We start from the raw sequence: 27,000 nt of genomic DNA, 5'->3' as shown, positions 1-27,000 counted from the left end.
CAGCTCTGGGGCTGAATTGGGGGTCCTGGCTGAGCCCCCCAAGGTCATGCAGGCTGCTCCTAGATGGAGCCCTGCTCTGGCCCGGCCACCCCACATGGGCCTGCATGCGCCAGGCCTGGTCCGGATGCTGGCGTCCCAGTGGCAGCAGCGTGGTTTGGGGTTTTGTTTTTCCACGACTAGGTTTAGACTGCTTGTCACTGCCGGGACTGCACTGAAATTTCCTCTAACACAATGCTTTCAATTCTCAACATTTAAAAGCCACGTTCCTACAATGCAACACAGAGCGGGGAAAACGAGGAGACAGGAAATAGTACAGTGACAACAGCAGCGTTTTCATGCTCTCTCTGCTCAGGGTCTCTGGGTGCAGCTCAGGGCCTCCCCCTAGGCTGAAAGGACACCGACCCTCTGCAGGCTGGCCCTGTCCCCACGCCCGGTGCTGCACCATCAGATACTAAGAGGGCTCCTGGGAAAGGTAGCTGTGACAGTGGGAGGGAGGTGGCGCTGGAGGACAGCACACATGGTGGGAGGCTGGAGCCAACAAGGCTGGGAAAAGCTGGCTGGTCTCTGTGACCGGACCCAGGCTCAGCTCCCAGGGTGACCGCTGACACTCACGATAGTGGAGAGGGCCCAAGGCCCGCAGACTCACCCGGTCCCGCTCCAGAGGCGTCCTGTGAGAGCAAGGACAGACAACAGTGATGAGGGAAGGCTGCCCAAGCATCCGACACCCTCCCCACCGCACACACCCCCAGATAGAAGGGTCAGGGCAGGAAGCGAGGGAGGACAGGGACATGTCCTGGCCTCCCACAGGCATTTGTGACAGTTTCCCTAGGTGACACCCTCCCGCTCTTCTTACCATATCTTCCACCTTTGTGCTCCTCCACGGCCCTGAGACATCCATCCCCTTCCCTCTCCCACCCCTCACCACTAACTCCCACCTTCTCCAGGAAGCCTGCCCTGACTACCCCCGCCCTGGGGCCTCCCTGCTGAGCCTGGGCTTTGTCGTCTTTGTCTGGGACACGTCCTGCTGCATACAACTCGATGCTGTATGTCTTCCCTCCACCATAAGGGCATCTTTGCACCCCAAACAGGGCCTAGAAGGTGCCCTTTCAGTGGTTAATCTGACTGGACTCCACAGCTAAGAAACGACAACGTCCACATCCTAAAAGTGATTTCAGGGACTTAACCCCCAAGTCAGCTAAACAGAAGGCTCTAAGCCAAACCAGGATGGTGGGCAGGTGGGCAGATACAAAGCTGGGCACCCAGTGCCGTGGGCAAGCAGAGTGGACGGGCAGCGGGGCAGGTCAGGAGGCGTCAGGGCCCTCATGACCACAGTGGCTGTTTGGCTGGGGGCACACAGGGCATGTGGGGGGCCGGGCAGCAGAAGAGAAGAGTCTGGCGGACTCACCAGGTCTGCAGGTGAACCTGAAAAGGAAGCACATCAGGCCTTAGAGGACAAGCCACCAGCCCCAAGGACCAGGTGGCTGTCGCCCGCACGGATGGGGGCCGCTGGGTGTGCTAGAGTGTACGTGAGGTGAGTTTGGCGGCCGTTCGTGGCAGACATGGGCTATGGACACACATAGCTGATGACTGTGAAAGTCTCATAATCACTTCTGACGGCAAATTCTGAACTCGGTATTAGGGGCCCCGAGAGGACACAGACAGGGTATGAGACCAGACGGTTTCCATGCATGCCAGCTCTGCTCCAGTGGCAGCAGCTACCTCGTCACGGGACAAAACCTGGGCTCTAAGGGAAGGTTTCCACAGTTGGTTAGTGATGCCTGCCGTGGGCAAATGACAAGCAGGGGCTGGTACCCACGTTACCTATTAACATCCTCATCTCAGACACACAGGCACCAGGACGCTCAAGGACACGGGCACCGCAGCTTGTCGGATGTAAGGCAGATTCTGTCCACCTGCCTGGAATGCCCAGAGGGGAGGACGCAGTGCCAGGCTGGGCCCCAGCCACCCGCAGGCTGGGCTGCCACCTCACCACCGAACAAAGCACGGACTACACAGCAAATGTGTGGCTGACGTGACCGCAACACCATCTAACACAAACCGTGCAGACTTCTTTGGGCAGACACAAGTATCCCACGGAGCCTGCAGAGCAGGTTATGGGCTCAGTGGGCACCGGGCAGGAAGGGCCAGACTATGCAGCCTGGTTCCCGCATGGAAGGCTTTGTCCTGACAGTGGCTCCCAAAGGGAGAGGCTTGTTGGGACATCCTGGCCCAGGGGCAGCAAACAGTTAAACCCGCTTTGGCCGGGGTCGCTGGCAGAGCCCAAAATGAAAGACGCGAGCATGGCACGGAGAGAAAGCAGCTTGGAATCCTCCAGAGAAAAACGGCCAGAAGTGACTGGGGCAGGACAACGTCCTCAGCAGCCAGACAAGAAAGCGAACCAAGCACATGCCCTTGGGGGAGCCACAGGCTCCTTAAAATAAAACAGGGTACCCACGCGGGCTTTAATGACATGGCAGGATGCTCATGATAACTGGCTTTCAAAAGATATGGAATTGCCCATCTGGAAAGATCCCAGTTGCACACATAATGAAAACCACAAAAACAAAGAGATTGGGTGGGCGGGCGTGTGCGTTTGCAAAAAGGAAGGGTGTGTACTGGCCCCGGCAAGTGTTTTTATCCCCTCTGCTCTTCTCTACATTTTCTAAATTTTCTACCAGATATGGTATTTAATAATCGGGGGGCGGGGGGGGAACCCAGAAACACCGTTTTAAAAAGAAACTATACCAAAATATTACCTTCGGTTATCTCTTAAAAAATTCATGGGGATACTTATTTTCTTCTTTGTTTCATTGCTTCTTTTTTTTTTTCTCCAAATTTTTGATAAGTAAGTATGTTACTTTTAGGATCAGAACAAACAATGCCAAAAGAAATGAAGTGTCTACTCGCCCAGTGTGAGGGGCGTGTGGCCACAAGAGGGCAGTATTGATGAGCAAAGCTCAAAAGGCTCGTTGGGCCAGTGGGTGCCAGCTGTCTTCTAGCCTGGAGGAGACTGGAGGGGCTGCTGGAGCTTGACTTGCCAGGAGTGGGCTACAGAGGGCCTGTGGTGAGGACGAGGGGGTCTGGGCTGATGTGTGGGGCCTCCTCCCTGATTAGGGTGCTGGGCCAGCCTTCAGTCAATGGGGAATTGACAGAATCTTCTATTCTTGGAGGTGGTGCCGGGGTGACAAGCAGGCCTGATGTGTTTTTCTGCCTACCTGGAGCGAGTCAACACCTCTCTTAGCACAGCTTCTCGGAGTGTGGACCGCAGTTAGCACCGTCTCACAGGGATGTGGGGGGATCTGAGTCGCCCGCGTGACGCATGGGGAGCAGAGCTGACCCTTGCACTTCAGAATGAAGCCTCGGGGCTGTTCCCCACCAGACCCAGTACTCAGCCAGCTCCTGCCCGAGGCAGTGGCTCTGAACCTTCCAGAACCATCTCAGGCTTTTCGGCTGCCCAGCTAGGTGTCCTAGGATGGACACTGCCCCCTTCAAAGGCATTCCCCAAATCAAGATGTTTCAGAGGAGCCTCAGCAGCTTGGTGCCAGCCAGGCAGCCTCAAGCCCCTCCCCACCAGCCTCAGGCTTCCCTGTCTAACAAATGGGCGCAAGCGGATGGGCGCACTAAGTGTCTTGCGCATGTGTGCATGTAAGCCATCTGCTAATACGGCTGTAACTGGAAAGGGCCAGGCCTCTCTGGGTGTGGGAGAACTGGGGGCAAGGGGTCTCTGTCATCAGAAACCTACGTGCAACTGACGAGAATGTTCTGTGCCCATTTGGGATGGATTCTAAAAGCTTATAACTGGAACGAGGAGGGGACGTGGAGGAGGCAGAGAAAAGCCCTGGAGTGTGGCAGTTAGGAGGGAGGGTTTGGCATGGAACCTCCCACCACCCCTCCCCAGCCCCTGACACTGTGACCCAGGGCAGGTGTCCTCCCCTCTCTGAGCCTCACTTTCCTCATCGGATCCCTGGCTAATGGAGTCACCGCGAAAGGAAAGAGAACGTGCGAACTCAGCCAGGGCCAAGAGGGTGGCAAAAGGCAGTGTGAGCAATGGGACCCTTAGCTAGGGACTGTGACCACGAGGACGAGCCCCCAAGGCTTGTGTTCGCAGGCAGGGCGAGGTGGTACTTACTGATCTTGCAGGGAGGTGTCACTTCCAGACACTCCTTGTGCGCCCCAACGCCACACTTGGTGCACAGGTACCCCTGATAGAAGGTTCCCCTGCACCGGGGAGGGCCCAAGTGAGACAGATGCTGCCCTGGCCGTGGGCAGGGCCCAAGGCCACCAGGCCCGCCTTGCCACCTGCCCCACAGAGCACCCCTCCCTCCGAGCTCAGGGCCTCCAGGACCCCGGCCACTGCATGCCGCCTGGTGTAGCTCTCCCCAAGGACAGCCCTGGCCTTGCTCTGCCACCCCACACAGCAGGCCCTGGGCACCCACAGGGACAGTCGCTTCCCTCCAGGTTGGGTCTGACACTGAGGGGCTCAGCCCAGGGCTGCCGGAGGGGGGGGTCAGTGGTGATGGGGGACACAGGGCAGCTGCAGCAGCAGGCTCCCTTGGGGACCGGGACGTGCGGAATGGGTGGGGCTGGGGCAGGAAGCCCCCACCTGAGGAACATCCTGCAGGCTCTGCAGTTGGTGGTCTTGTCGAACGTGTACATCTGGAAGCTGTGGTGGTTGGCGTTGGCTTTGTCAGGCTTGATGTTTGACCTGACAGGAGGGAAAGCGGGCATCAGACGCCCCGAGCCCCAAACCAGCCGGGCTCAGGAATAGGCTGAGCAGGGCATCGGTGGCTGGGACTCAGCCTGGGTCTGCCCGACCCCTGGCTAGAACGAGGGTCTGTGTTAAGAAGCCACTGCACTGGTGTGAGAGAACTCCTGGGTGAGGGTAAGGGGCTGTGTCTCGACAAGGGTCTGGAAGTGGCAGGTGTGGGCAGACGCAGGTGCCTGTCAAGACTCAGCAGATGTGCGCTTAAGATTTCATGGTCTACAGGCTAGAAACGAAAAAACCTAAACAATGAACTCGAGTTCACAAGAGGCACCCTTGAAGTATTCAGGGGGTCATGCCCTGATGTCTGCAATTCGCTTAGAAATAAATACAGCCACCATCAGATGGCATGAAGGCCGGGAGGGGTAGGATGTGACAAAGACAGCAGGGCCAGACGGTGCAATCTGAGGGTGTTTACCATAACCTCCTTTCAACTTTGGTGAATACTCGCGAGTGTTCATAAGAGAACGTCGGGGAGAAAATGACAACCCCTGGAAACCGAGGGGCAGAATGGAGGTGGTCCCCCGCCTGGCTGCCACCTGTTCCGACGTGTCCGGGCGGGACCCCATTTGACCCTCCCCCAAATCCCATAACCTGGGCCCTCGTTTCACCTCCATTTCACAGAAAAAAAAAGGCCAGGCAGGTGAGCACACCTGCCCGGAGGCCCCCAGCCCTCCTGACTGCAGAGCCTGATGGCACAGAGACCCTGCCACTCTGGCCCCAGGTCTGACGTGTCTGGGGACCCCACTGATCACCTTTCTCTGTTGGACATACTGGGGCTCTTCCTAGATTTCACAGATAAACTGCTCTGCGTGGCTTCAGAGAGGTGACAATCCACCAGCCTCTAAGGCCCTGAGGAGCTGGGTCACCCTAAGTCCATATGGCACCACGACCATGCTGGCTCTTCACTGCTCTGCCGGACAGGCTGAGCCTCGGGGCGGCAGTCCACTGAGCTGCCTGGGACAGGCTGTGGCAGGGAGGGTGCTCTTGCTAAGATGACACCACGGTGGTGATGGGGTGACGGAGCCCATCTCAGTCTCCGGGTGTCTGATCCAGCCCTCATCTGAGAGGGTCCCTGGACCAAATCCCCCCAGGGCTTCCAACCCCCACACCGCTGCAACCCTCGGACTCACATGGCCATCTCAAATTGCTCCATCCATTTCCTCTTCATGTCTTCTGTCTTGCAGAAAAACTGGAAGCCCTGCTTTCCTTGCAGGTGAATTAGATAGAAGCCGTAGGACCACTGAAGGAGGAAACGGGACGCGCTGGCAACTAGCTGTGTGTGCACATGTGTGTGTGCGTGTACAGTGCACTTGTGTGTACTCGTGTGTGCGTGTACAGTGCACTTGTGTGTACTCGTGTGTGCGCGTCTGTGCCTGTGTGTGCACGTGTGTGTGTGTGCATGTGCAAACCCCTCTAACAAGATGTCCTGGGACCCCTCTCCTACCCTCTCCAAGGTGTGTCCCCAACTGAACTCCACTGGTTCAGCCGGGGCCGTCCCTAATAATTGAGCTGGGTCCCCAGGGAGCCCACATTCAGGAACTCGCCCAGGGCCCTTCCACACCGGCCCACTCACTTTCACTTCCTAAACGTAATGCTAAAGAAACTCACTGCTCTGAAGTGAAACAACAGGAAAAATAAAATAAAGGCAGGGAAGGCTGTGAGTCTGGGAAGCCCACAGCAAAGCCAGCCACAGCTGTTCCCCCGCACCCCCAGCCACCCACCAGGCCTAACCATCTCTGGGGCTTTCAAAGGGGCCCAGGAAGAAGTCTGGAAAGTCTGAGTCCAGTTGTTAGAATAGGTGAAGGGGAAAGGAAAGAAATGAGGGAGAAGGGAAGACGGGAGGGAGAGATGGAGAGAACAGAGAAAAGGTAGAGGTGACACAGCGAGACAAAGCACCCTGACCGGCTCGGAAATGACATGTGGCCCTTAACACCTAGGTACCGGAGGGGGTGGGGGCCAGGCAGGAAGGTGGCGCCTTCACTTCCCATTCTCCTGTACCCGGCAAATCTTTTATCATGCACACGTCATAATTAAGAGACCAGAGGAGGAAGAAGGAAAAAGAAAGGCATGAGTTGACCCCTGTCCAGGCCCACCCGGGGCCCCCAGGACTCCACTCCCGGCTCAGGAAGGACGTGCTGGCATCGGGCCCTGAGGTGAAGGAAGGCAGCGAGACCAGGGTGCCAGGTGCTTACCATTTTCCCATGAGACTAGGAAGCATGAGGAGAGGAAAGCAAAAGGGGAAATGAGGTCATTATGGGACTCGGCCCAGCCCTGAGGTGGGCACGGCAGCCCAGGACACTGACCACTACCAAGTGCGCTGGGATGAGGCCACCAGAGCCTTCCTCCCAAAAGGGAAGGTGCCGGGGCTGGGACTCAGGGGCTGAGTCTTCAACCCAGAGCCTATGGAGTGGCCTGAGGTCACCACCTCAGGGGCCCCAGTAGCTTGTTTAGGACCTCAGGGTTGGGTGGGTCACCCCCATAGCTCTTCCAGGTGGTACCTGCATGCTACACTGTAAGCTCCAAAATCTAGGGTCTACGATCTTTAGCATCCTGGGCTCCTGGCCCCCACACCTAGCCCAGGGCTGTACACAGTAGCTGCACACAGCTCAGGGTGCAAAAGCTCTGCTAAAGCAGGACTGAACCAGAGGGCATAGCAATCCCATCCCAGCAGCCAAAGCCCCACCCCCAGCAGCCAAGGCCCCTCCCCCAGCAGCCATAGCCCACTGGTGGGGCAGCAGAGTCTGCCAAGCCACAGTGAGGCCCACACAGAGCCCTGCTTCAAAGGAAGCAGCGGTGGAGAGGGGCAGAAGTCCTGCCTGCTGCAGGGGGCAATGTGAGCTGGCGTCAGGCGGCCAAGGTCTAAGGCCTGGCTCTCACCCGAGGCCGTGGCTGGGCCCCTTGGCTCAGTCTCCTCACTGGGGAGCTGTGAGCCCGACTGTGTCCGCTCCCAGGAAAGATTCAAAGATAAAAGGCCGGGGAAGTGCTGGGCCCAGCACAGAGCCGGCATGCCCTCTGCAGAAGTCAGTGTTAAGAGGCTGACTGGCAAGGGAAGCCCCTGGCCCCACTGCAGCCCACCTGGTGAGGATCAGGGCTGACTTCTGCTCTTCCCAAGGCTACCCCACGACTGCTCCGCCAGCGGGGTGGGTCACCGCCCGCCCCTGGCCTGGCGTGGCCCGGCCTCAGCAGGCCCTGCCGTCACCAGCAGGAGCCGGGACCCACCTTCTTGATGTCCTTGTTGTTCATGGGGTCGTCCGTCATCTTGTGGAAGAGCAGCTCGATGATCTCCTTCAACTCGTAGCTGTAGCCCCTCCTCTTGCAGACGATGACCACCTTGTCAAACAGGAACAAGTACCTGGCGCGACAGCATGGCCAGGGGGCCGGTCAGCACCGCCAGCGCACTGTGCTCCCGGGCCACGGGGCAGCCACGTGCCCCTGGGGTGGGCAGCAGGAAGGCTGCGCCTGCTCCGAGCCCTGCCCTCTGCCTCCCGCCAACACTGACCCTCAGCCAGTCGTCGGCTGCCCCGATACCACCCCTCCAGGAAACCCTCCTTGGCCTCCTGCCCCCGGAGCTCCTCCACCCTGAGCGGATTCCATCCCTCACTAGACAGGGAGCCCTGGGGACCCAGGCCCATATCTGCTGTGACCTCAGCCATGGCCCCAGGCCTCGCACACAGTAGGTGTGCGTGGAGAATGAACAACCGCAGCCACACCAGCTCAGCTGGAGCTGTCCCCACCACCCGCCCGGGCACTCCCTTGGTCATTTGGCAGCTATTCTGTCTGTTCAACTCCAGGAAGCCTGTGAGCTCGCCAGCCAGGGCCTCTGGCTGCACCCTCTGCCCAGCCCGGTGCCGGCCACGGGCAGCACAGCTCCACGGCCATGGCAGCCACTGGCGGACATGGCTCGCCGACGCTCTTGCGGAGAAGGAAGGAAGCAATTAAAACGGAGCCAACATAAAGCTGAGTGGGCGGGCAGCTCTTTCCACAGGAAAAGCAGTTTCCAGACGTGTGGGGAGCAGGGTGCCCAACTAGGCTGCCTGCCACCGGCCCAGGCCACCATTCTGCTCACCTGTCCTGCTTGGTGTGGTTGACTATGGACCGCACCTTCAGCTCCCCATCGATCTTAGGCCTCCCAAATTCCTCCAGTTTCACTTGCTGGGAAAGATGGGAGAAGGCCGTTAGCCCCAATGCCAAAGCGGCACCCCCACTGTCCCAGCACCTAATCAGGAGAAAGGGCAGGTGGGCACACACCCAAGGGGGACATTGCCCACAGAACCCCAAGGAGGAAACCAAATTAGATGAACCCAGTGGATCCCGGCTGGTGCACAGAGCAAACGGGGAGCAGAAGACCGGGGTGGGGGGGTAGCTAGGAGGCTCTTGCCCCACTTCCTGCCCCACAGCGGACTCCCCACAGCTCCACGGGAACAAAGAGTGATTCATGGTGGGGTCATGTTAACAGGCCAGTGCGCTGTGGTGCCCAGAGCAGGGGCCTGGTAGGAAAAGACAGACGCCCAGCCCTGAGAAACCAAATTAAAGGGAACAAAGAGTGCTTATCAGATGGAGGGCGGGCGGGCGGGGCATGGGGTCCTGCCAACAGCTCATCTTCCACAGGAAGAGGGTGCCCGTCAAACCCACTCTCTGGTTTGCTGAGATTTCATTTTCATTTTGTTTGGTTTGTATCTCGGCTCCTCAGCTCTAATGCAGAGAGACAGTCTCTTGACACGTTCCTGTGCGGTTGACACAGACAGGACAAGCAGGAGGGGACGCTCCAAGACGCTAAGGAGGCCGTGCCCGCGTGACGCTACGATGGCCTTCTTAGCATCTTCTCCTGAGTTCTCTGAACTTCCCAGAAGCCGCCGGGGCCAGACTCAGAGCACAGCTTCCGTGTCATACAGGGTGGGATGGGCGTCCTGCTCAGAGACTCCCTCAGAGCCTCCGTGTCTCATCTCTAAAGTGACAGCAACAAAAGCGCCACCTCCACCTGGGTGGTGGGGTTCGGGACACTGTGCAGAGCCAAGCACGGCCTGGCCCGCAGGAACGCTCCACACCTGTTCCCCATCACTGTTCTGTTTTTGTTCTTTCAGGAACAAGTGTGACTCACATCTAAAAGTGTTCTTAAAACTCCCCCGAATGACTGTGCTGCAGAAGCAACGCCCGTCTATCGTAGGGCATCCAGAGAACAGCGACGGTCAGTGAGGGGAAACCCGACAGCCGGGCAGCCAGGCACTCACACCTCTAACAGTCTGGGGCACACCCGCCCTGCACCACCTCTGCACTTGGGGGTGGTTCCCAGTGCTTCTGGGAACTGCTTTTTTCCTTCACTTGACGACACATCATGAGCGTTTTCCAGGTCACATGTTTGCAGAGGTGACTTCTTTGGGCTCTTCCAACCCTGGTGGGTGAGGATGGGCAGACGGGCCCCAGGTGTCAGCCTAGGCATCCAGGAGCTTCCTTTGCAAAAAGCTGCTGTGTTGATTTGACCTTGTGAGACTCATCAGGACCCAGCCAAGTTCCGGGACCAGAGAGTGAAAATGTCTGGGTATAAGCCAGCAGTTCCCAACCAGGAGAGCGTGTACCCAGGGGACATCTAGCGATGTCTGCAGATACATTTGTCATCACCACCTGGGCCCCCCAAAGGTGGGGGAGGCGCTGGCAGAGACCAGGGGTACTGCTCAACATCCTGCAATGCACAGGACAGACCCCACAAGAAAGAACGACCTGGCCCCAAATGTGAAGAGCCGAGGTTGAGAAACCCTGGTTTAAACATTTGGCAGGTCTGCAAGATTTGGTGCTGGCTGCACACGTGGGGAAGCGTCTGCTTCCTGGATGGCCCAGTTGCTCTCCCCACAGGACACACTGGCTCACCCAATGCTCCAAGGATGAGCCTCTCACGGACCAGGGAGAGGGGCCCATGAGGTATGAGCCCTGCCTGACGGAAGCCGAGGGGAGGGGAGAAGCCAAGGGCAGCTCCTGGGCAGGTGGACAAACACTCTGCACTGTGCCTCCTAGGGACGTGGAGATGAGGTGGGCCAGGGGTCCACGGAGCAGGAGCCTCATGTCCCCTGGGAGCCATGTCCTCCTCTTGGACCCAAGAGAGTCCTAGGTCTAGGCCAGGGAGGGAGGCTGGGGTGCTCAGCAAGCAGGCGGCCTGTCAACACAGGGCACTGGGGGTCGCTGCACATGCTTCCGCAGCCTGGCCAGACGGAGTGCGTGTTCACGCTTTTGCTGATTCGATACTGAGACCATGCAAGTAATTTCTAAAATAGGTACATGCAGTCATAGCTCATCTTTACTCTTTGGAAAGCAGCCACTTACCAAGTTCTCTATAGAACTCTGGAATTCGCTGATTTTCTTTAGGGTCTCTTTGTCCCGTTTCACTTCATTTATGTACATTGCCAAGTCCTTGAAAACAGCAGGGGTGGGGAGGGGTTAGCAGGCGGGTGCTGGGCGGGGTGAGAAGGGCTCAGGCCCCAACCCCGCCTCACATCAGCCCAGGCCTGGGCATTTTCCAAGCACCTTCAACCGTCTGTCTACCAGAGATGGCTGACCAGCCCTCCAAACAACAACGGGGGACAAGTGTCACCCCCCCACTTGACAAATAAAGAAACTAAGGCAGAAAAGGTAAAACAAACTCCATACCATAACCCCAACCAGTGGGCCAAGAACGCCAAACTCCTGCCACCTGATCTTCTACGTTAGAGTGGGAGAAAAACAGCCAACTAGACTTGGACTGACTGCTTCTCAGCTCTGGGAAGTGGATACCCGCAGGCCCTCAGCTTGTCCAGTGTCCACATGCTGCAGCCTCCTGCTGGCCACCAGGGGGCAGTGCCCGCTGCAATCCAGAGGGCAGAGTGGCTGGGCTGGGCACCCAGCACCACCTGAGAGCCAGGGGACCCAACTCTCCTCTGAAGAACCAACACAGGTGGCACTGACCCTGCCCAGCAGGGGGACAGGCTGCCTTGGGTGGAGTCCCCGAGTTGGGCCAACAGGGGAGCCGGTTCCAGCCTTCCTCCAGTGACCCCTGCCCGTTCCTACAAGGAGCCCACTGGCGGGACAGTATGTGAAATCCTAAGGCAGAAATGTTAAAAGATGGCCTGGCAAGCTGTCCCACCTCTCCAGCCTCTGTGGCACAGGCCACAGGTCACACATGACTTGGAGTGAAGCTCTCCACGAGCATAAGGCTGCTCAGAGCTCCCTCAGCACAGACACAAGAGCACCGGGGGATCAGAAACCCAGAGCGGGGCGTTTGTCCTGGGAAGTGTCACTTTACGAGACTGAGAAAGCGCAGGATGCAGCCAGGTGACAAGCAGCCAACGCTCAGAGGCAGGAAAGGATGGCGTGCATTCAGGGGCCTGGGAGTGGCCATGCTTGCCTAGAATTTGGGGCACTGTGCTAAACACAGCGTGCCAGGGTGGGTGGGGGGGTCGCCTGGCTCGGGGGACGTAGGGAGCCACAGAGGGTTTCCGACCAGGGAAGTGACTTGAGCTGACCTCTTCATCAGAAAGTGTGCCTGCACAGTGGGCTTCCGCGGACAGAGGAAGGAGGGGAGAGGTGGCATGGCTGGGTGGGGTGTACATTTCAGAAGCAGAAGCCACCACGCTGGGCAGCGGGCTGCACGGGGCCAGATGGCCCAGAACTGAGTCCAGTGCCTAGGAACCGGTGATGGCCTCGGCAGACAGTTAGGAAAGCAGGAGGAAGAAAGGCCCAGGGGAGTCACTGGGGGCCACACGACGTCAGTGACCAGGACACCTGGGGTGAGCGTCTGGCCTGTAGCCCCCTCCACCTGACCCCTCTGCCCCTGGGTGGGTCTCACCCACCCCCTGCCCTCTCTGTCTCTTGCTGTCCCAGGAAAATCTACATCTACGGTGACAGAGTGAGGCTCGTTCATGAGCCCAATCCAGTCCAAAACGCATGCAACATAAGCCCCAGGCTGGTTTGCCCTCTCCCCACCCACCTGCATGGCTTCCAGTGCTTCTTTCAGCTGCTGCCTCTCCGGCCGGTCAGTGGAATGGCTCAGAAGTTCCTGAAGGCGTGAGAGGGGAGTTGTGGGTCACCACTTGGGGGTCAGGGCCTCTGTCCTCGCCCCCATCCGGCATAGGGTGTGTGCACAGCGCGAGGCCCTCTGGACAGAGCCCCCACCTGCTGGCCCAGGGTCCGGTTCAGCTGCACAACCCCAGCAGACAGACAGATAACCCTCGCCCAGGTGACACGCTGCTTCAAGAAACAGGTGTCGCTGACTCTTGTGGGTCATGGCAGGGCCATCAGGCTGCACAAAGCAAGGTGCTGAGCTAACAGACGACTGCTATTCACAGAAGAACCTCACTCAGCACCTCCCAGAAACCGCTCTCTCCCCCACGTCTATCTGTCCAGAAGGTCCTCCAATTCCCATTTCTGCCATGACTGCCGGGAAGCTCAGAGGCCAGGATAAGGGCCAACCCCCGTTCTTACTCCTGGTCTGAGGATACTCTTCCACTGCTTTCACTTGTTCTGCTCTTACCCGTTTTAATCACAATTTTCCTTGGTGTATTTATTGTGATAAACATCTCACACACACACACACGGTGCCAAAGAAATGTATACACATTTTAAGAAAGGAAAAAACTATTAAAATTGTAATACTCAATTTATACCAATAACAAAAGATGAAGACAAGTCACGTTTGACTTCTGCAATGACAACAGGTGCTCAACGTGGTTCCCATCAGCGTCCAGACACTTCTGATTATGGCAAATTACTGCTTGAGGAACACTGACCAGTCCACTTGTATACGTTTTTTTGGCACCCCCGATGTGTGTGGTTGTGCGTGGTGTGTGTGTGTGTGGAGAGAGAGCAGTTCCCAACACAGAGTGCAGTTTTCATGCACTAAGCACAGACTGTCTTAATTTGTCTGTTTGTTAATGTCTCGCCTTGGCCTATGTGAGCCCACACCCTAGGAGGCTGACACGCCCTCGTGCAGCCCACAAAGGCCGAGGGGGTGGGGGTGGGTCTCACCTTCAGGAGAAGGTGGTACTTGAGCACCCTCTGCATGGGCACCACCAACAGGTCCTGCAGCTTGAACCTCCCGTCCTGGACCTTCAGTGTGCATTCCTGGGCATCAGGGGGCAGCGAGTCCATGAAGAGTCCTGGTCAGGGGGCGCTGGACCCCACCACGCCCATACCCCAGCCTGGGAGGGGGCAGACCTAAGGCTGGAACTGGGGCCCAGGGGTCTGGTCCTTCTCTGACCAGGTGTGGGGCCAGCACCCCTCACATCCTCAGGGGTCCACAGTAGCCACGTGATTCTGGGGATGGTGCCCACCAGACCCACCTCAAGACTGTCGGGGAAGCCAGCTCACTAAGGGGAGCCACTTGCAGGAACCAGAAGCTCCCCACTGTTGCCTGAACACAGGGGGGCATTCTGCTTCTCCAAGGGGCATCCCCAGCACTGCTCAGCAAAGGGACCCGGCACCAGGCTCCCCTCTGGAAATGGGGAACCCCAATCTGGGAGCAGCTGAGCTAACCCCAATAAGGGGCTCACGTGGGAAACTCAGCAAGTGCCAGAGACTGGCCCCGAGCCTGGGGTGAGGATGGGAGAGCGGTGGGACGCTCCATGGCTCCCAGCAAATGTCTGTCACCTGAGGCCCTCGTGGGGTCTGTATAGGCCAGGGCCAGGGGTCAGTCACAGCGCCTCGCAGAGCCAGATCTGGTCCTTGGGGCCTGCCTCAACAGCACCCACGGGACTCAGGCTGTGTTCTGGCCTGAGACGGTGACCTCCAACTGCCCACTCCCCACCCCAACAAAACGCAAAGGATAAAAAAATCACCTGCTAAAAACATCTACACAAAAGTCACATCACTATCCCTGTCCCCAACTTCCCACAAAACGGGCAAGTCAGAGAGCAGCAGGCTGCAACCTCAAAGGGACGGGTTAGGGGACGGGCCGGGGGACAGGCCGGGGGACAGGCCGGGGGACGGGCCGGGGGACAGGCCGGGGGACAGGCTGGGGGACAGGCCGGGGGACAGGCCGGGGGACAGGCCGGGGGACAGGCCGGGAAGTCCCCATTACCTCAACTTTCAGTCTGAAGTCCTCCCGGCTGGCGAGGAGCTGGTTCAGTGCGTTCTGGGCGTGTTCCATGTGACTGCAGTACTCCCCGTAGATCAGGAGCCTGGATGGTACACGTGTGTACACACACATACATACACACATACACACACACACACACATACATACACACTCTCTCTCCCAGGATTAGGAAGCCGCTGCGACTGCTGAGGGCCTGCTTACTTTCATGGCGGCTGTAAGTGCACAGCAAATGGGTCTCCCCCCATGACAGCTCCTCACGCGCCAACACGTTTAACAGTTTTGTTCTTTCTGTATGGCTGCTTTCTCTCTAGTCTCGAAATACTGCCAGGCTAGGTGGAGGGGGCTCCCTTCTGTGGTTCTATTCTAGGTCAGGGCTGGGTTGGGGAAGCAATTCTCATGCCGCCCCCAAAGCTGTCCCCAAAAAGGGCCAAAGCCGGAAAGAAGAGAAGCCCCTCGCCTCTCCAGAGCCAGGCGACCCCAGGAAGGCTAGGGCCGGTTTATGCCAGGACGGCTGAGCACTGTGCCCTCAGCTGCTGCCGTGCACCCCCACGTCTGAGCCCCTCCGCCCGCATAGCCACAGCTGCCCTTCGCTGGGCGTGGACTAGCCGTGTAGGAAACACAGGCCCAGCCTCAGTTTCTCCTCAGAGCAGGGAGGTGGCGGCCGCTCTGGGGACACCAGAGCCTGGGCTCTCAGCCATGTCCTGCCTACGAGCCCCTGAAGCCCCTCACTCAGACCTGCATGGGGCGGGTTCTGTCTCCCATCAGCAGCAGCTGCTACACGTGGCGCCACCTCCCCGGGACCCAGGCATAGCGCTCAGGGGGCAGACTCCCCAGGTGCCTGATTCTCCTGGGGGGAGGGGGGTGCACTGCAGGTGCATGAATGTCCTTCAGCCACCAAGACCCACAGGATACAGGTGGAGGGAGCTGCTGGAGCCTCCTCAGGCCTCCGCCCATCCAGGCCGTGCTCAGGGGCACCCCTCCTGGCTGTGATGGTGGGGACGGGGGTATTTCTTGGTTTACAAGGTACGAATGGGTCCAGAGGGCCACAGCCACCTGCCTTGGGCAGCACACACCTGCCCTGGGTGAAGTCACCCCACCAGCTATGCCCCGTCAGGCTATTGTGGTCCCGTAGACAGAGAGCGGCCGGGGAGGCGGCCCTGCCACTCACCTCTCCTTGAACTCGAGGAAGACCTTGGCCAGAGTGCTGCCCCCCGCCATCATGGACACGTCGATGGCCCTCAGGAAGCTGTGATGCACCTTAATGAGGTCCTGGGAGGACAAAGCAGTTAGCGCGTGAACGGCTCACCGGGCGAGGGCACGCGGGCTCATCTCTCTTTCACATCTTGTCTTCGATTAGGACTTTTGTGAGGCCCGGGCACTGGGCGTGCATTTCCACATAAATGCCAGGTGTAAGCCAAGTAGGAGGTGGCAGTGACACGTATGTGGTCTGCGGGGAGATTCCACAGCCCGTATCTGCCTGTACAGACACGTGCAGCCGACCAGGGCAGGCTCTGGTGCCCGGATGGGACAGCGGTGGCCCGGGATCCTGGGCTCGGAGGGATGCAGTCTTTCCACTGCAGAGCTGGGGCCTCAGGCCTGGGGAGGGGCGCTTCCCAGGGCAGGTGACATGCTGGGCTACCCACATCCCCCATCCAGGCTCCTGGACGATTATGCTGGCCACTGCTCACGGCAGGAAGAACGCTGGGTCGGGGGCACAGAGGGCAGGAAGCTCCGGGGCCTGGGTCAGCCGAGCTGATGAGGGGCTGAGGGGTCGGGCCGGAGCACCCCACAACCACCAGGCGCAGTGGAGGGAGCCCACCCCTGCGTAGCTTCTGTGGCCTCACGCCAAGCTGCCCTGCTGTGCTGACCACATCGAGATGAACCTTCCCACAGGGACGGCCCTCCCCTGTCCGTGTCCAGACATCCACAGAGCGAGCGACGGGCTCTGCTCTGAGGGGTGGGGGGACGCATTTCTCTCCAGCTGCTGACAAAGCCTCACATCTCTTCCAGGGCATGTGCGCCTGCCTGAGCCACACCCACCAGCACAGAGAGCAGAAAAGGCTTCCAGACACTGAGCCCTCCCATCCCCTAAAGCCGAGATCCCCGGAGGCAGGAGCAAGCTGTTCTCCTCCTCCCATCCGTCAGCCATAAGAACACCCCTTGGCCAGGACCAATCATGCCCCTGGTGGGGACAGTCGCATTGGAGGTTAGGATCAGAGCCCGCACGCGATGAGCGGGGCTGGGCCCTTACCTCCAGGTTGATGAAGATAGCCGCCATGTCCGCCGGGCTCAGCACCAGTCTCAGGGGGGCCATGTAGTTCTGCAAGGGAAAGCCCAATGGTTCCATCGGGACCTGGAGGCAGCCAGCCACCTTCCAGGGCACAGCCGCCAGCCAGAGGGGCTGACAACCTGACCAAGGTCAGGGGTGCCCTGCAGGGCAGCTACACAGGCCTAGAGCCTGGCCAGTGCTCAGTGGAGAGCATTCTGGGGAGATCTGGGCTCCGCCCTGCAGGGTGAGTGCTGTGCAGAATGTGTGGGGCCGGGCGGGATCGGGCCTGAGTGTTGACCAAGCACCCATGCCCGCCACGTGGTCAGAGCCCCAAGTGGGGGCACTCAGCATGGCACTGGACTTCAACCCTACAATAGCCGGGACGGGCATTGCTGTTGTTTGAAACACGAGGAAACTGAGGCCTAGGAGGTAGGAGCGTCACCCCAGCGTACACCCGTGGGTGGTGACGGGACCGTGATTCCCACCAGCACTCAAATTCCTGAGCCTGGGGTTCTGGGTCCACCCCTAAGCCTGCCTTCAAGAGATGCCCTCGCCCCCGCACCCCAAACCCTAGAAGCCCCACAGTGACAGGTAGTGGTTCTGCCTGAGTCCTCTCGGTCTGGCCTTGGAGGATATGCACATATGTGAATCTGTCATCTCCTGCCCCACAGACCCTTTCAGAGAAGGACCTGCCACCCTCTCCTCTCCCTGCTCCTTCTCCCCCAAGGGGTCCTGGCCCCCGGGACCTCTCCTCGGCCACTGTGTGTAGCAGGTGAGAATTGTTCAAATGAACAAAGGCCGGAGGACACTGGATGTGGCAAGTGGTTTTCCCCATGCTGAGGACAGGCTGGCACTGGCCTGTCTAGGATTCGGTTTCCTCGTCTGTGACGTGGGGCAGCAACACCTACCTTGGATGGTTAGGGGACTAGAACCGCGATTATCCCAGAAGGCACTCGGCACACAGGACGCTGCCTGTGCAGCCCCCACATGCACTGTGCCACGCCGTGGTTGGGCAGCGCCTGCCCTCGAAGGCCATGTTCCAGGGGTGGAGATGGAACACAGCAGCGTGCCGGTTTCGGCAATGGGACTCAGGCTGCATGGAGGAAGTGACAAGGCCTGCGGGGCCCTGGGAGGAGCTGACCTGGGAGCTGGGGCGGGGGGGCAGAGTGGCGAGGGCCAGGGCGTACAGCGAGGATGGTGCCTGGTGTGTCTGCAGAAAGGCCGAGGTCAGTGGGGCTGAAGGCTGGGCACACAAGGGCTCAGTGGGGCAGGAGGAGGGGGAACGTCCATGAGGCCTGAGCCGGTCCTGGATGGCTGGAGGCCACACAGTTCCCTAAACAGTGAGGGCTCCACTTCCGTGTCCCCATCACTGGGCCCTACACCAAACCAAAGGATAGCCAGAAAGGTTCTATCTTAAGCAGTGTTGGTTTTCTCATGCCAGTAAGCTTTGGCAGTTGGGGCTGAGGATGTTTCAGTGACAGGGAAATGCCACCGAGCCAGTGCACACAGGAGGCCAGGGCCAGGTGAGGGCAGGAGACGGCCCATCCGTGGCCCTGCGGGAGCTCAGCAGGCTGGTGGGCAGAGGACTGGCCAGCCATTTGGGGGAGCACAGGGTCTGCCACGGGGCTCCGAAGGCTCACACCGCTGAGCCTAAGTCCCAGGTGCAGGACACACACCGCCCCCTGTGCGATGGGAATACCGTTATTCCAATTTACAGAGAGGGGGCTGGGCGCAGAAAGTGCCCTCGGTGAGAAAGTCTACATAAGGCGCTTAGCCCAGCTCCCGGCCTGGGCGAGGGCACATACATAAGGAATTTAGCTCTGGGTGACCGGGCATATGTAAAAAGATTAGCTCAGTGCAGTCAGAGCAGAAGCCTTTAAGACGCCCAGTTTAGGCTGGAAGAAGCCACAGAGACAAGCTCAGGATGGTCCAGGACCTGAGGTAAGGGGCAGCAGGGTGGCCCACGGGGACACCGACCTGGCCGGAGCCCATGGCTCGAGTGGGGGACAGAGGGCAGGAGGGCAGCAGGGGAAAGGTGAGGGCAACCTCCGTTTCTGGTGGAAGGCAAAGCCAGGAGGACCAAGTACTGCCATCTGTCACCACTGCCCTAAGACCTCTCCTGGCGACGGCATCTCCCAGGGGACTGGGAGCCCTACAGTGGACCCAGGGGCCATCAGGAAAGGGCCAAAGCCCCGCCCACCTTCTCGATGTCCTCCAGAGTCCGGTAGTACTTGGCCTCCGTCTCCTGAATCTCCAGCAAGCAGCAGTTCCTCTTGTCATCCTCGGTCATGCCCATTTTCTGGAGGACAGACACACGACATAAGCCAGGACCCCTGCCAGGCCTGATGCCTGCCCACCGCCTGGGCTTGGCCGTGGGGTCGCCGAGTGTGGAATGGTGGGGCCAGATGGGAGACAGAAGGGTCCCAAGTCCTTCCCCTCTCTTTCGCAGCTGAGCCATAGGGAGGGGATGTGGCATGAAGTGAAAGCTGATGACAATGGAGGCTTCTGGACCAGAGTGAGGTCCTCGACGCCACCCCGTCCAGCATATCAGCAGGGGTGACACGCTCACAACACCGACTGTATACACAGGAGAGTCTCTGAGCAGCTCCCTGAGGACCAACTGAGCATCTGCCCCATTAGTGCCTCAGAGAGACAGCAGTTCCTCGCAGGGCTGGGCTTTCTGAGTGTCCACCAGCCTCCAACCACGGTCCTGAGACAACAGCCCACTGGCAGGGGTCCTGGGGGACAGGCCTCTGTGGCAGGGCCCACCTCTCACCTCCGGGGGAACATGGCCAGGGCTGGAACTGACCAAGAGACTATTGGGGCGGGGAGGCATTGAGTGTTCGGAGAATCACTCTCCTGAGGTCCTTTCAGGCTGAGCCATAGCTGCCTGCAAGTAAGGGTCTGGGGAAACGGAGCTGGGACATGTGACGTGACATTTGGACTCACAGCTGCCCTAACGCCATCCTCCTCCTCCTCTAGGAGATGACCCATGGCCCTGCTTGCATCTGTGGGGGCACAGCTCTCCAAAGCAACACGTGGCACATGCCCCAGGGACCGGGTCAGCAGCAGCGCCCCAAGGCTCTTCTCCAGGCCCATAGCCCTGCTCCGCCTGGGAATTGTGCTGTTACTCTTGGGGCTTCTTGGGGTGCTGGGGGTCCACCATACCCCGAAAACTGTGTAAAACTGGTATCCGACAGTGTCTCCCTGGGGACAGTGGTCTGAGTTTTTTCAAAGAGGTGTGAGATCTCCCAGAGAGGTGGAGGGAGACGGAGCTGGTGCACTTACCCCGGCTTCCCCACAGCCACTCACCTGCATGTATCTAATCTGAAAGCATGAGGAAACAAACGATAGAAAGAACCAATTAGCAGCGTCGGCTTGTGATTCAAGCTGTGCGTGGGGAAGTCAGGGGTGCTTGTGTGCATTTACACAACAGCCAGGGGTCACATCACAGCCCCGTGCCTGCCAGTGTCCCCAGAGGGATGCACCGGGACCGAGCACGTCGCCAGCCTTCCCCACATCTGGGCTCTGAGAGTGGCACCTGCTGTCTTCTGGCTTTATCTTCCTTTGCAGGAGTCACATCCCCATTACCTTCCACTAAGACTGCTCCAATAGCTCCAGACATGACAGGAGATGAAATAAAAGCAGCTGTTTTATCTCAGAGGACGTGGCAGGAGGCCTATGCTGCCTGGAATGAGCTTGTGAGCACCGTGCCAAGCATTAGGGCACTGAGCAGAGCGGGCAGGTGGGCACCAGCTTGTCCCCAGGACACAGGCAGTCATCTGCCCCCAGCCCCCAAAGGTCCCGTCAACAGGCCCAGGTCCCATCATGTGCACTTCAGGACCAGGGACAGCAGCGGTCTCTGGGGAGTGCCCACTCTAGGACCTCTGCAGGCCGGGCACAGATGAGGGTCTCTCAGGAGCTTGTATGGCCTGGGGACAGGGGAATCCTTCAGATAACACAGACCACTCCAGACACATGCTCTCGCTTTACCCAGAGGACACCCAGCTTCCAAAGGGCTCGGGGACTAAGGGGGCCCCAGTCTCAGTTCCCTGCCATATCCCGAGGTGAGCCAGGCTTTTGGGCAGCTCCAGGGAGGCGAGGCAGGGGCCTCTAGCAGCAGCAATGGCTTGGTCTCACTCCCCCTAACAGACTCCACTGGAAGGTCGGGAACGGAGCTGCCTCACTGCGGGTCTGCCCAGCGGAGGGCAGATTGGCCCGGGACAGACCTACAGTCACAGACCCACAGCTGACTCTCCAGAGCAAGACCCCTGATAGCTGTGGGGAAGGAAACCTACCTTCAGACCCTTCAGGGGCAGAATAAGGAACCCATTCTTAGGAACAGAGTTTGGGGGCTGTGGGCGCCACTGCCCAGCATGTCGGCATCTCTGCCACATGCTGCTGGCGGAGGTGGCAGGCGCCACTGGGGTGGGAAGGGCCTCCAAAAGGCCTCATCGGGGAGCTGCTTCCCAGCTTTTTGTTTCCCCACCAGCAGCTGGTTACCCACCACCACTGACGGACGACACTGAAACTTACTTTTTGAGAACTTCCCCCTTTTCTTGGGTGAAAGCAAATGGCACCGTTGCCAAGTGGCACCTTGACCACCGCCCAGAGTTTGGGGGCCCAAGGGGACTGTGGCCCGCCCCACCAGGTCCCCATCTCCCCGGCCCTGCCTGGCAGGACGCCCACCTTCCACACAGCAGCTGCTGGCAATAAACCCACCCTGCAGCCAACTGGCGTCCGAGAGATTATTCACCAACGCCTGCTCGGGAATAAATACTGTCACCACATAAAAGCCGCACAGCTGGCTAATTGAGCCAATAGCGGTCTCATCGCGCTGCACAAAGGGGTAGAAGGCAGCGTGCTGTGCGGGGCTGAGCACCGAGCTACTATTTTAAGGCTCCCGGGCCAGTGAAGACTTAGCGTCCTCACGGCCTCCGAGGAGAATTCCATAGCAACGCGTCCTAGAAGGTGGCAGTGGTGTCACATCCCAGTCTCCTCAGAACATTGCACAGGGAAGAAGGGCCCCAGGAAGGGGAGGACGGGGTGCAGCTTCCGGAACCCCCTCTGCACGGCAGCAGCTCCCCCTCGGAGGCTCAGAATCGGGGTCGGCTCCGTTCCTAAAGAAAGGGCCAGGCTGCTGTGCCAAAGCCGAGGCCCCGCGGGCGGCTCACCATGGGCTGCTGCACCTCCACCTTGATGATGTCCTCGTAGATGTCGTCCCCTTCATCCTCGCACGGGACGCAGTCGTAGATGTCCTCCCCCAGGTCATGCTCGCTGCACAGGAGGAAGCGGTCAGAGGGCAGGGAAGTCCAGCCAAGTTTACAAGGGATGCAGCCCGAGGGGACCCCGCCGAGAGGAGAGGTGGGCAGGGCCACCACGAGCGCCTCCCTCCCAGCCTCAGTCTCCTGGTCTATAAAACGCGGGTGGGTAACTGCTGCCCAGGTGTCTGCGAGTTTAGATCAGGCAGCCTGGGGAGAGCACTGCCGTACTTCTAGAAGGACCTCCATAATAAAGCTCCCACTTTTCCAGCCCTTAAGTAAGTGCTGGGGACACACGCAGGAGGCCCGGGGTGACACTTGGCCTCACCTAGAATCTTTGCACAGCTAGTCAACAGAGTGCCCGGTTCTGGGGCCTTCACCCCTGCCTCCAGGCCAAATACCCTTTCCCGGGGCCCACGTCTGTGACCTGGAGCCCAAGCACTCTTGCTCTGCCCAGGGTCTCCCCAGTGTGAAGGTCAAGGTGCAGAGCTCACACGGGGACGTCTTCCCTACCAGGTGGTAAGGAAGAGGAGTGGACAGCGACACAGAGTTTGTGAAATTACTGCTTAACTCGTAACTCAGCAAGCCGTAGTTTCAGCTCACGGTCACACCTTGACTCATCTCCATGTTATTGCCCTCGCCTTGCAAGACTTAGGTGGCGGGACACCTCCTCCAAGAGGCCTGCTGGGATTCCCTGCCCTGTCTGCAATCTGGGGCTCTCCTTGGCACTCTTGTACAAAGTACATCCCACCCTCTGCATCTCAAATTGTTTTAGTAAAGTGACTGAGATGGGCCTGTCTCTTCCCCGGAGAAACCCAACTGCTTAATCCCTTCTGATCGCCACACCTGATACACAGTAGGTGCTCAGCAAACATTCCACCAAATTGGCAAACGAGTTGATCCAACCACCCACCATCCACAAGTTCCCATGGGCTACAATAAGCCTTCTCTGGGAGGGAGGTCACACTGGCCTGGGGTTCAGGGCCAGGAGCCGCCCTAGGCCCAGGGCCAGCCAGCTCTTCCGTCTGCTGTGGCATCCCCCCCGGGGGCAGGCTGTGCTCAGAGGCCAGCTCGCCCTGGAGGCCCACGCCAGCCCCACGTGCCCTTGGCTCTCTGTGCGAGGACGCACCTCATAGCCTGGGTTCAAAGCAGGATCCCCCAAAGTTCAATTCTTAGAAGGCATTGAAATGTGGGGGAGGACTTCCCCTCTCCACCCCATAGGCAGCCACAGCTCAGGGGGGTGGGGAGGGAGGAGGGGGTGAAGAGGGAGGGGGGAGGGGGGAGGGGGAGGGAGGAGGGGGTGAGGAGGGAGGGGGGATAGGGGAGGGGAGGAGGGAGGATGGGAGCGGAGGTGGGTGAAGGCAGAAATGATATCCAGCAGCTCTTATGAATGGCTTCCTGGCTCCCTCCCAATCCGAGCCTTTGAATGTCAGCTGTCATTTTATAGTCTGGGGAGGGTTGGGGTGGGGGTGAGGTCGGGGCGGGAATCACACCAAATCTACTGGAGGGAGGGTGTGTCTGTATTCAAGGAAGGCCTTTCTCTGCAGCCAGAGGGAGTCTCGCCAAAGCCCTGGGCACCGCCCCTGTGGGACCCAGCCACAGTGTGTGTGGGCAGGTGCATCTCGACCTCCGGAGGGGGAGGGGTGCCTGGGGGGAGGGGCCAGCTCCTGTCCTGACAAAACCCCCCAGACCGCCAAGAGCAAGGGAAGGAGAGGCAGCTGCCGCTTCGGGTGCTTTGTTTCTCAGCACTCCAGGAGCGAGGATGGAAGCTGGCAGCACTAAGTATGCTGTGTTCAACCAACCATCGGACCCGCTCTATTACACCAAGGGGCCACCCATGGCTGGGGAGCCCTGCTTCAGCCAACACGCGTGTCGGGCAGTTGAAAAACATTTCTGTGTTTTCACCTCACACACCCTTGGAGATGGACAGCTCTGTGGCCACTGCATGGATGAAAACACACTGCGGCTGAGGGGACAGCATGGCCCTGGCCCATCCTCTCTCCTCTCCAGCCGCCCTCCACTGGAAGACATCTGCCTGGACATGGGCAGTCCTGGAACTCACACTGGGGGGCACAGCGGCACCCAGACGAGAGGCGCCACTCGGAGCCAACGTGCAGGCAGGGAGGGTGTTTGTGACTCATGGATTCTCTTCCCATCTCGGAGGTCAGTCCCCCTTGGTGGGCCTTGGGAATGGTCACTCGTTCCTCCCTGCCTCTCCAGACACTGTCCCAAAGGAAACAGCTCCCACCACTCTGCCCGCCAGGTTACTGGGGGTCCAGGGAAGTCCCTGCAGGCGTTCTTTTCAGCAAGTGCCAGCCACCCAGAGTTTTGTCGTACAGCAGAGCAAGGCTGGTGACAAAGCCACTGCTGAGAACGGTGCTGGAGTGGAACAGAGGAGAGACAGGGAAGCTCTCAGCGGCTAAATTAGACAACTCAGAGGCAGACGTGGCCATTCATACCGACTGGAGACAGACAGCAGCTCTGCTCCGGAGGGCCGGGGGAAGGAAGCGGGGCGTTGGGAGGCCCTGACACTTAAACATTCTAAGAGCTGATGAAACGAATAAAAATGATGAAAAATTGGCTCAGAAAGGGGCTTCAAAGTCATCTGGTACAGGGACCCCAAACCGCCAGCACGAGCTCCATTTCGCAGGGTGGAGGGCCTTCTAAGTGACCCCAGGACTCTGTGCCACCCACCTCAGACTCCTTTTCAGCGAAGACGTCCGTGCAGCCCCCGCCTCCAGCCCACCAGAAGCAGTGCCTTCCCCACGAGCCCACAGCCCCTGTCGCACAGATGGGAAGACCCTGGTGCGCGATGCCAGGCGTATGCCCAGATCTTAGGGGTTTTCTGGGGAATGTGCTCCTGTTCCGCTGTCCCCCCTCAGGGGCACTGACCACCATGCTCACTTGCTCAGTGCTTGATGACAGGCCGAGCCCTGAAGTCGGCACGGAGGGGTTCAGAGAAATACTAGAAGCGTCTGCTGACCCTGGGGGAGGCAGGGACCAGCCCCGGTACAAGCCCAAAGGGGAGCTGCGGTATTTTTAAGGAGGCAGTGGGCAGTGAAGGCCAGAAGGGGTCCAGAAGCCTCCCGGACAGGTGGGACCTGAAAGACACTGAGGCCCCAGTAGAATGCTGGATCCTAGACAAGGTGTCCGAGGGCTCGAGTCCCTTCTCCTCCTCCCTCTTCCTGCGGCCACCTGTGAGGCAGCCTTCTCTGGGCAAACACCAGCATCTGTGGGGCACCTCAGATGTGTCTCAAGCACGGTCAGAGTGGCTGCCAGAGGTTTCTCACCATGTTTTTGCTAAGATTTATATACAGATCAAGCAGCAGCTTAGCTGTACCATTCTGACAAATGGATACCCATGTGTAACTCACCACCACCACGTTACAGAACATTCTCATGTCACTAAACGTCCTGACTAGTCCCGCCCCCTCCCCCAGTAACTGCCCTCCTGACTGTTCACCATAGGTCAATTTCGTGGGATCAGATCGCCGTATCAATGGCATTGTGTGTCATGGGCACTTTTGTGTCTGGCTTCTTTCCCCAACATTACATCACGTCTTTGAGACACACCCACGCGTGTCCTCCAGGCTTCGCTTGATGAACACAGGTTGCTTCCAGGTTTGGGTTACCATAAATAAGAGCTGCTGTGAGTGCGTGTGAGTGCGTGTATACATACACGTCTGCTCTCATTTCCTTTGGAAGTGAAATGCTGCGAGGAGTGGAACTGCTGGGTCAAAGGCGGTGGGGGTGGGGGTATGTTTCACTCCATCGGCGGCTGCCAGTGTTTTTCCAAGTAGCAGCAGCATTTGTGTCCCCACCAGCCTTGTACCTGAGTCCCCACTATTCCCAGTTCTCTTCAGCTCTGATTGTTGCCAGTCTTTTCAACTGCCGCCACTGGACTGGGTGTCTAGTGAAGTGTCAGTGTGGTGTCATCTGCATTTCCGTGATGACTGATGACATGCAGGAATTCCCATGAACTTACAGGTATTAGTGCATCTTCCTGTGCAAAAGGCCTACTCAAGGCCTTGCTCATTGCTGAAAAGTCGCTGCCTGTCTTCTCCTTACTGAATTCTAGGAGTTCTTTATATATTTGAATGAAAGCTATTTGTCAGATGTTTTGTAAACTTTTTTCCAGCCTCTGGCTTTGGTTACTTATTTTCTTAATAGTGTCTTTTGGTAAGAATTTTTTCCTTTTAATGAAGCCTCATTGGTCAAACGTTTCTTGTATGATGTCCTGACTTTGTCCTGTGTAAGAAATCTTTGCTTTCATCCAGGCTGCAAGCAATCTTTTTCCTATATTTTCTTCTAAGACCGATATTGTTTAAGTGTTTATGTTTAGGTCTCTGATCCATCTCAATTTTTTTGTGTGTGCACGGTGTGAGATAGAGATTGGGGTCCATTTTTCCCTGCAGGGATATCCAGGTTTCAGGACAATTTGTGGAAAACTTTTTCCCACTGGGCAGCTCAGATGCCTTTGACAAAAAGCAAATGACCACATCAGTGTGGGTCTATTGTGGAATTCTCTAATCCGTGCCATCCTTATGCCAACACCACTCTGTCTTGATTCGTTTTACACAAAGTCTTAAAATCAGTTTATTCAAATTCTCTAGCTTTGTTATTTTGTAAGATGTTTAGGTTAGTCTAA

General features: G+C 58.4%; 1 protein-coding gene across 6 annotated transcripts in view; it reads right to left on the bottom strand.

The window, feature by feature from the left end:
- Positions 1 to 27,000, bottom strand: part of VAV2 (vav guanine nucleotide exchange factor 2) — a 155,304-nt gene that overhangs the window by 15,596 nt on the left and 112,708 nt on the right. For 4 of the 6 annotated variants that reach the window (XR_016019449.1, XM_088793462.1, XM_088793464.1 and 1 more), the window contains 16 exons: positions 22,266 to 22,368; positions 20,404 to 20,418; positions 19,292 to 19,390; positions 17,074 to 17,142; positions 15,991 to 16,091; positions 14,805 to 14,904; positions 13,754 to 13,849; positions 12,717 to 12,785; positions 11,078 to 11,164; positions 8,832 to 8,917; positions 7,985 to 8,117; positions 5,896 to 6,005; positions 4,604 to 4,705; positions 4,130 to 4,218; positions 1,406 to 1,422; positions 647 to 668 (listed from right to left, as the gene is read on the bottom strand). Coding sequence is in view for 5 of the 6 variants with exons in the window: in XM_088793462.1 (XP_088649588.1) it covers positions 647 to 668; positions 1,406 to 1,422; positions 4,130 to 4,218; positions 4,604 to 4,705; positions 5,896 to 6,005; positions 7,985 to 8,117; positions 8,832 to 8,917; positions 11,078 to 11,164; positions 12,717 to 12,785; positions 13,754 to 13,849; positions 14,805 to 14,904; positions 15,991 to 16,091; positions 17,074 to 17,142; positions 19,292 to 19,390; positions 20,404 to 20,418; positions 22,266 to 22,368 (1,298 nt within the window). In the remaining variant the exon portion in view is untranslated. The remainder of the gene's footprint in view (positions 1 to 646; positions 669 to 1,405; positions 1,423 to 4,129; positions 4,219 to 4,603; positions 4,706 to 5,895; positions 6,006 to 7,984; positions 8,118 to 8,831; positions 8,918 to 11,077; positions 11,165 to 12,716; positions 12,786 to 13,753; positions 13,850 to 14,804; positions 14,905 to 15,990; positions 16,092 to 17,073; positions 17,143 to 19,291; positions 19,391 to 20,403; positions 20,419 to 22,265; positions 22,369 to 27,000) is intronic. The other 2 variants (XM_088793463.1, XM_088793465.1) reach the window with 1 other exon arrangement.

This window comes from Rhinolophus sinicus, chromosome 16 (assembly GCF_057876585.1).
Source record: "Rhinolophus sinicus isolate RSI-liver-muscle chromosome 16, RSI-T2T, whole genome shotgun sequence".
Lineage (NCBI taxonomy): Eukaryota > Metazoa > Chordata > Mammalia > Chiroptera > Rhinolophidae > Rhinolophus > Rhinolophus sinicus.
This window is presented reverse-complemented; position numbering and strand designations above follow the sequence as displayed.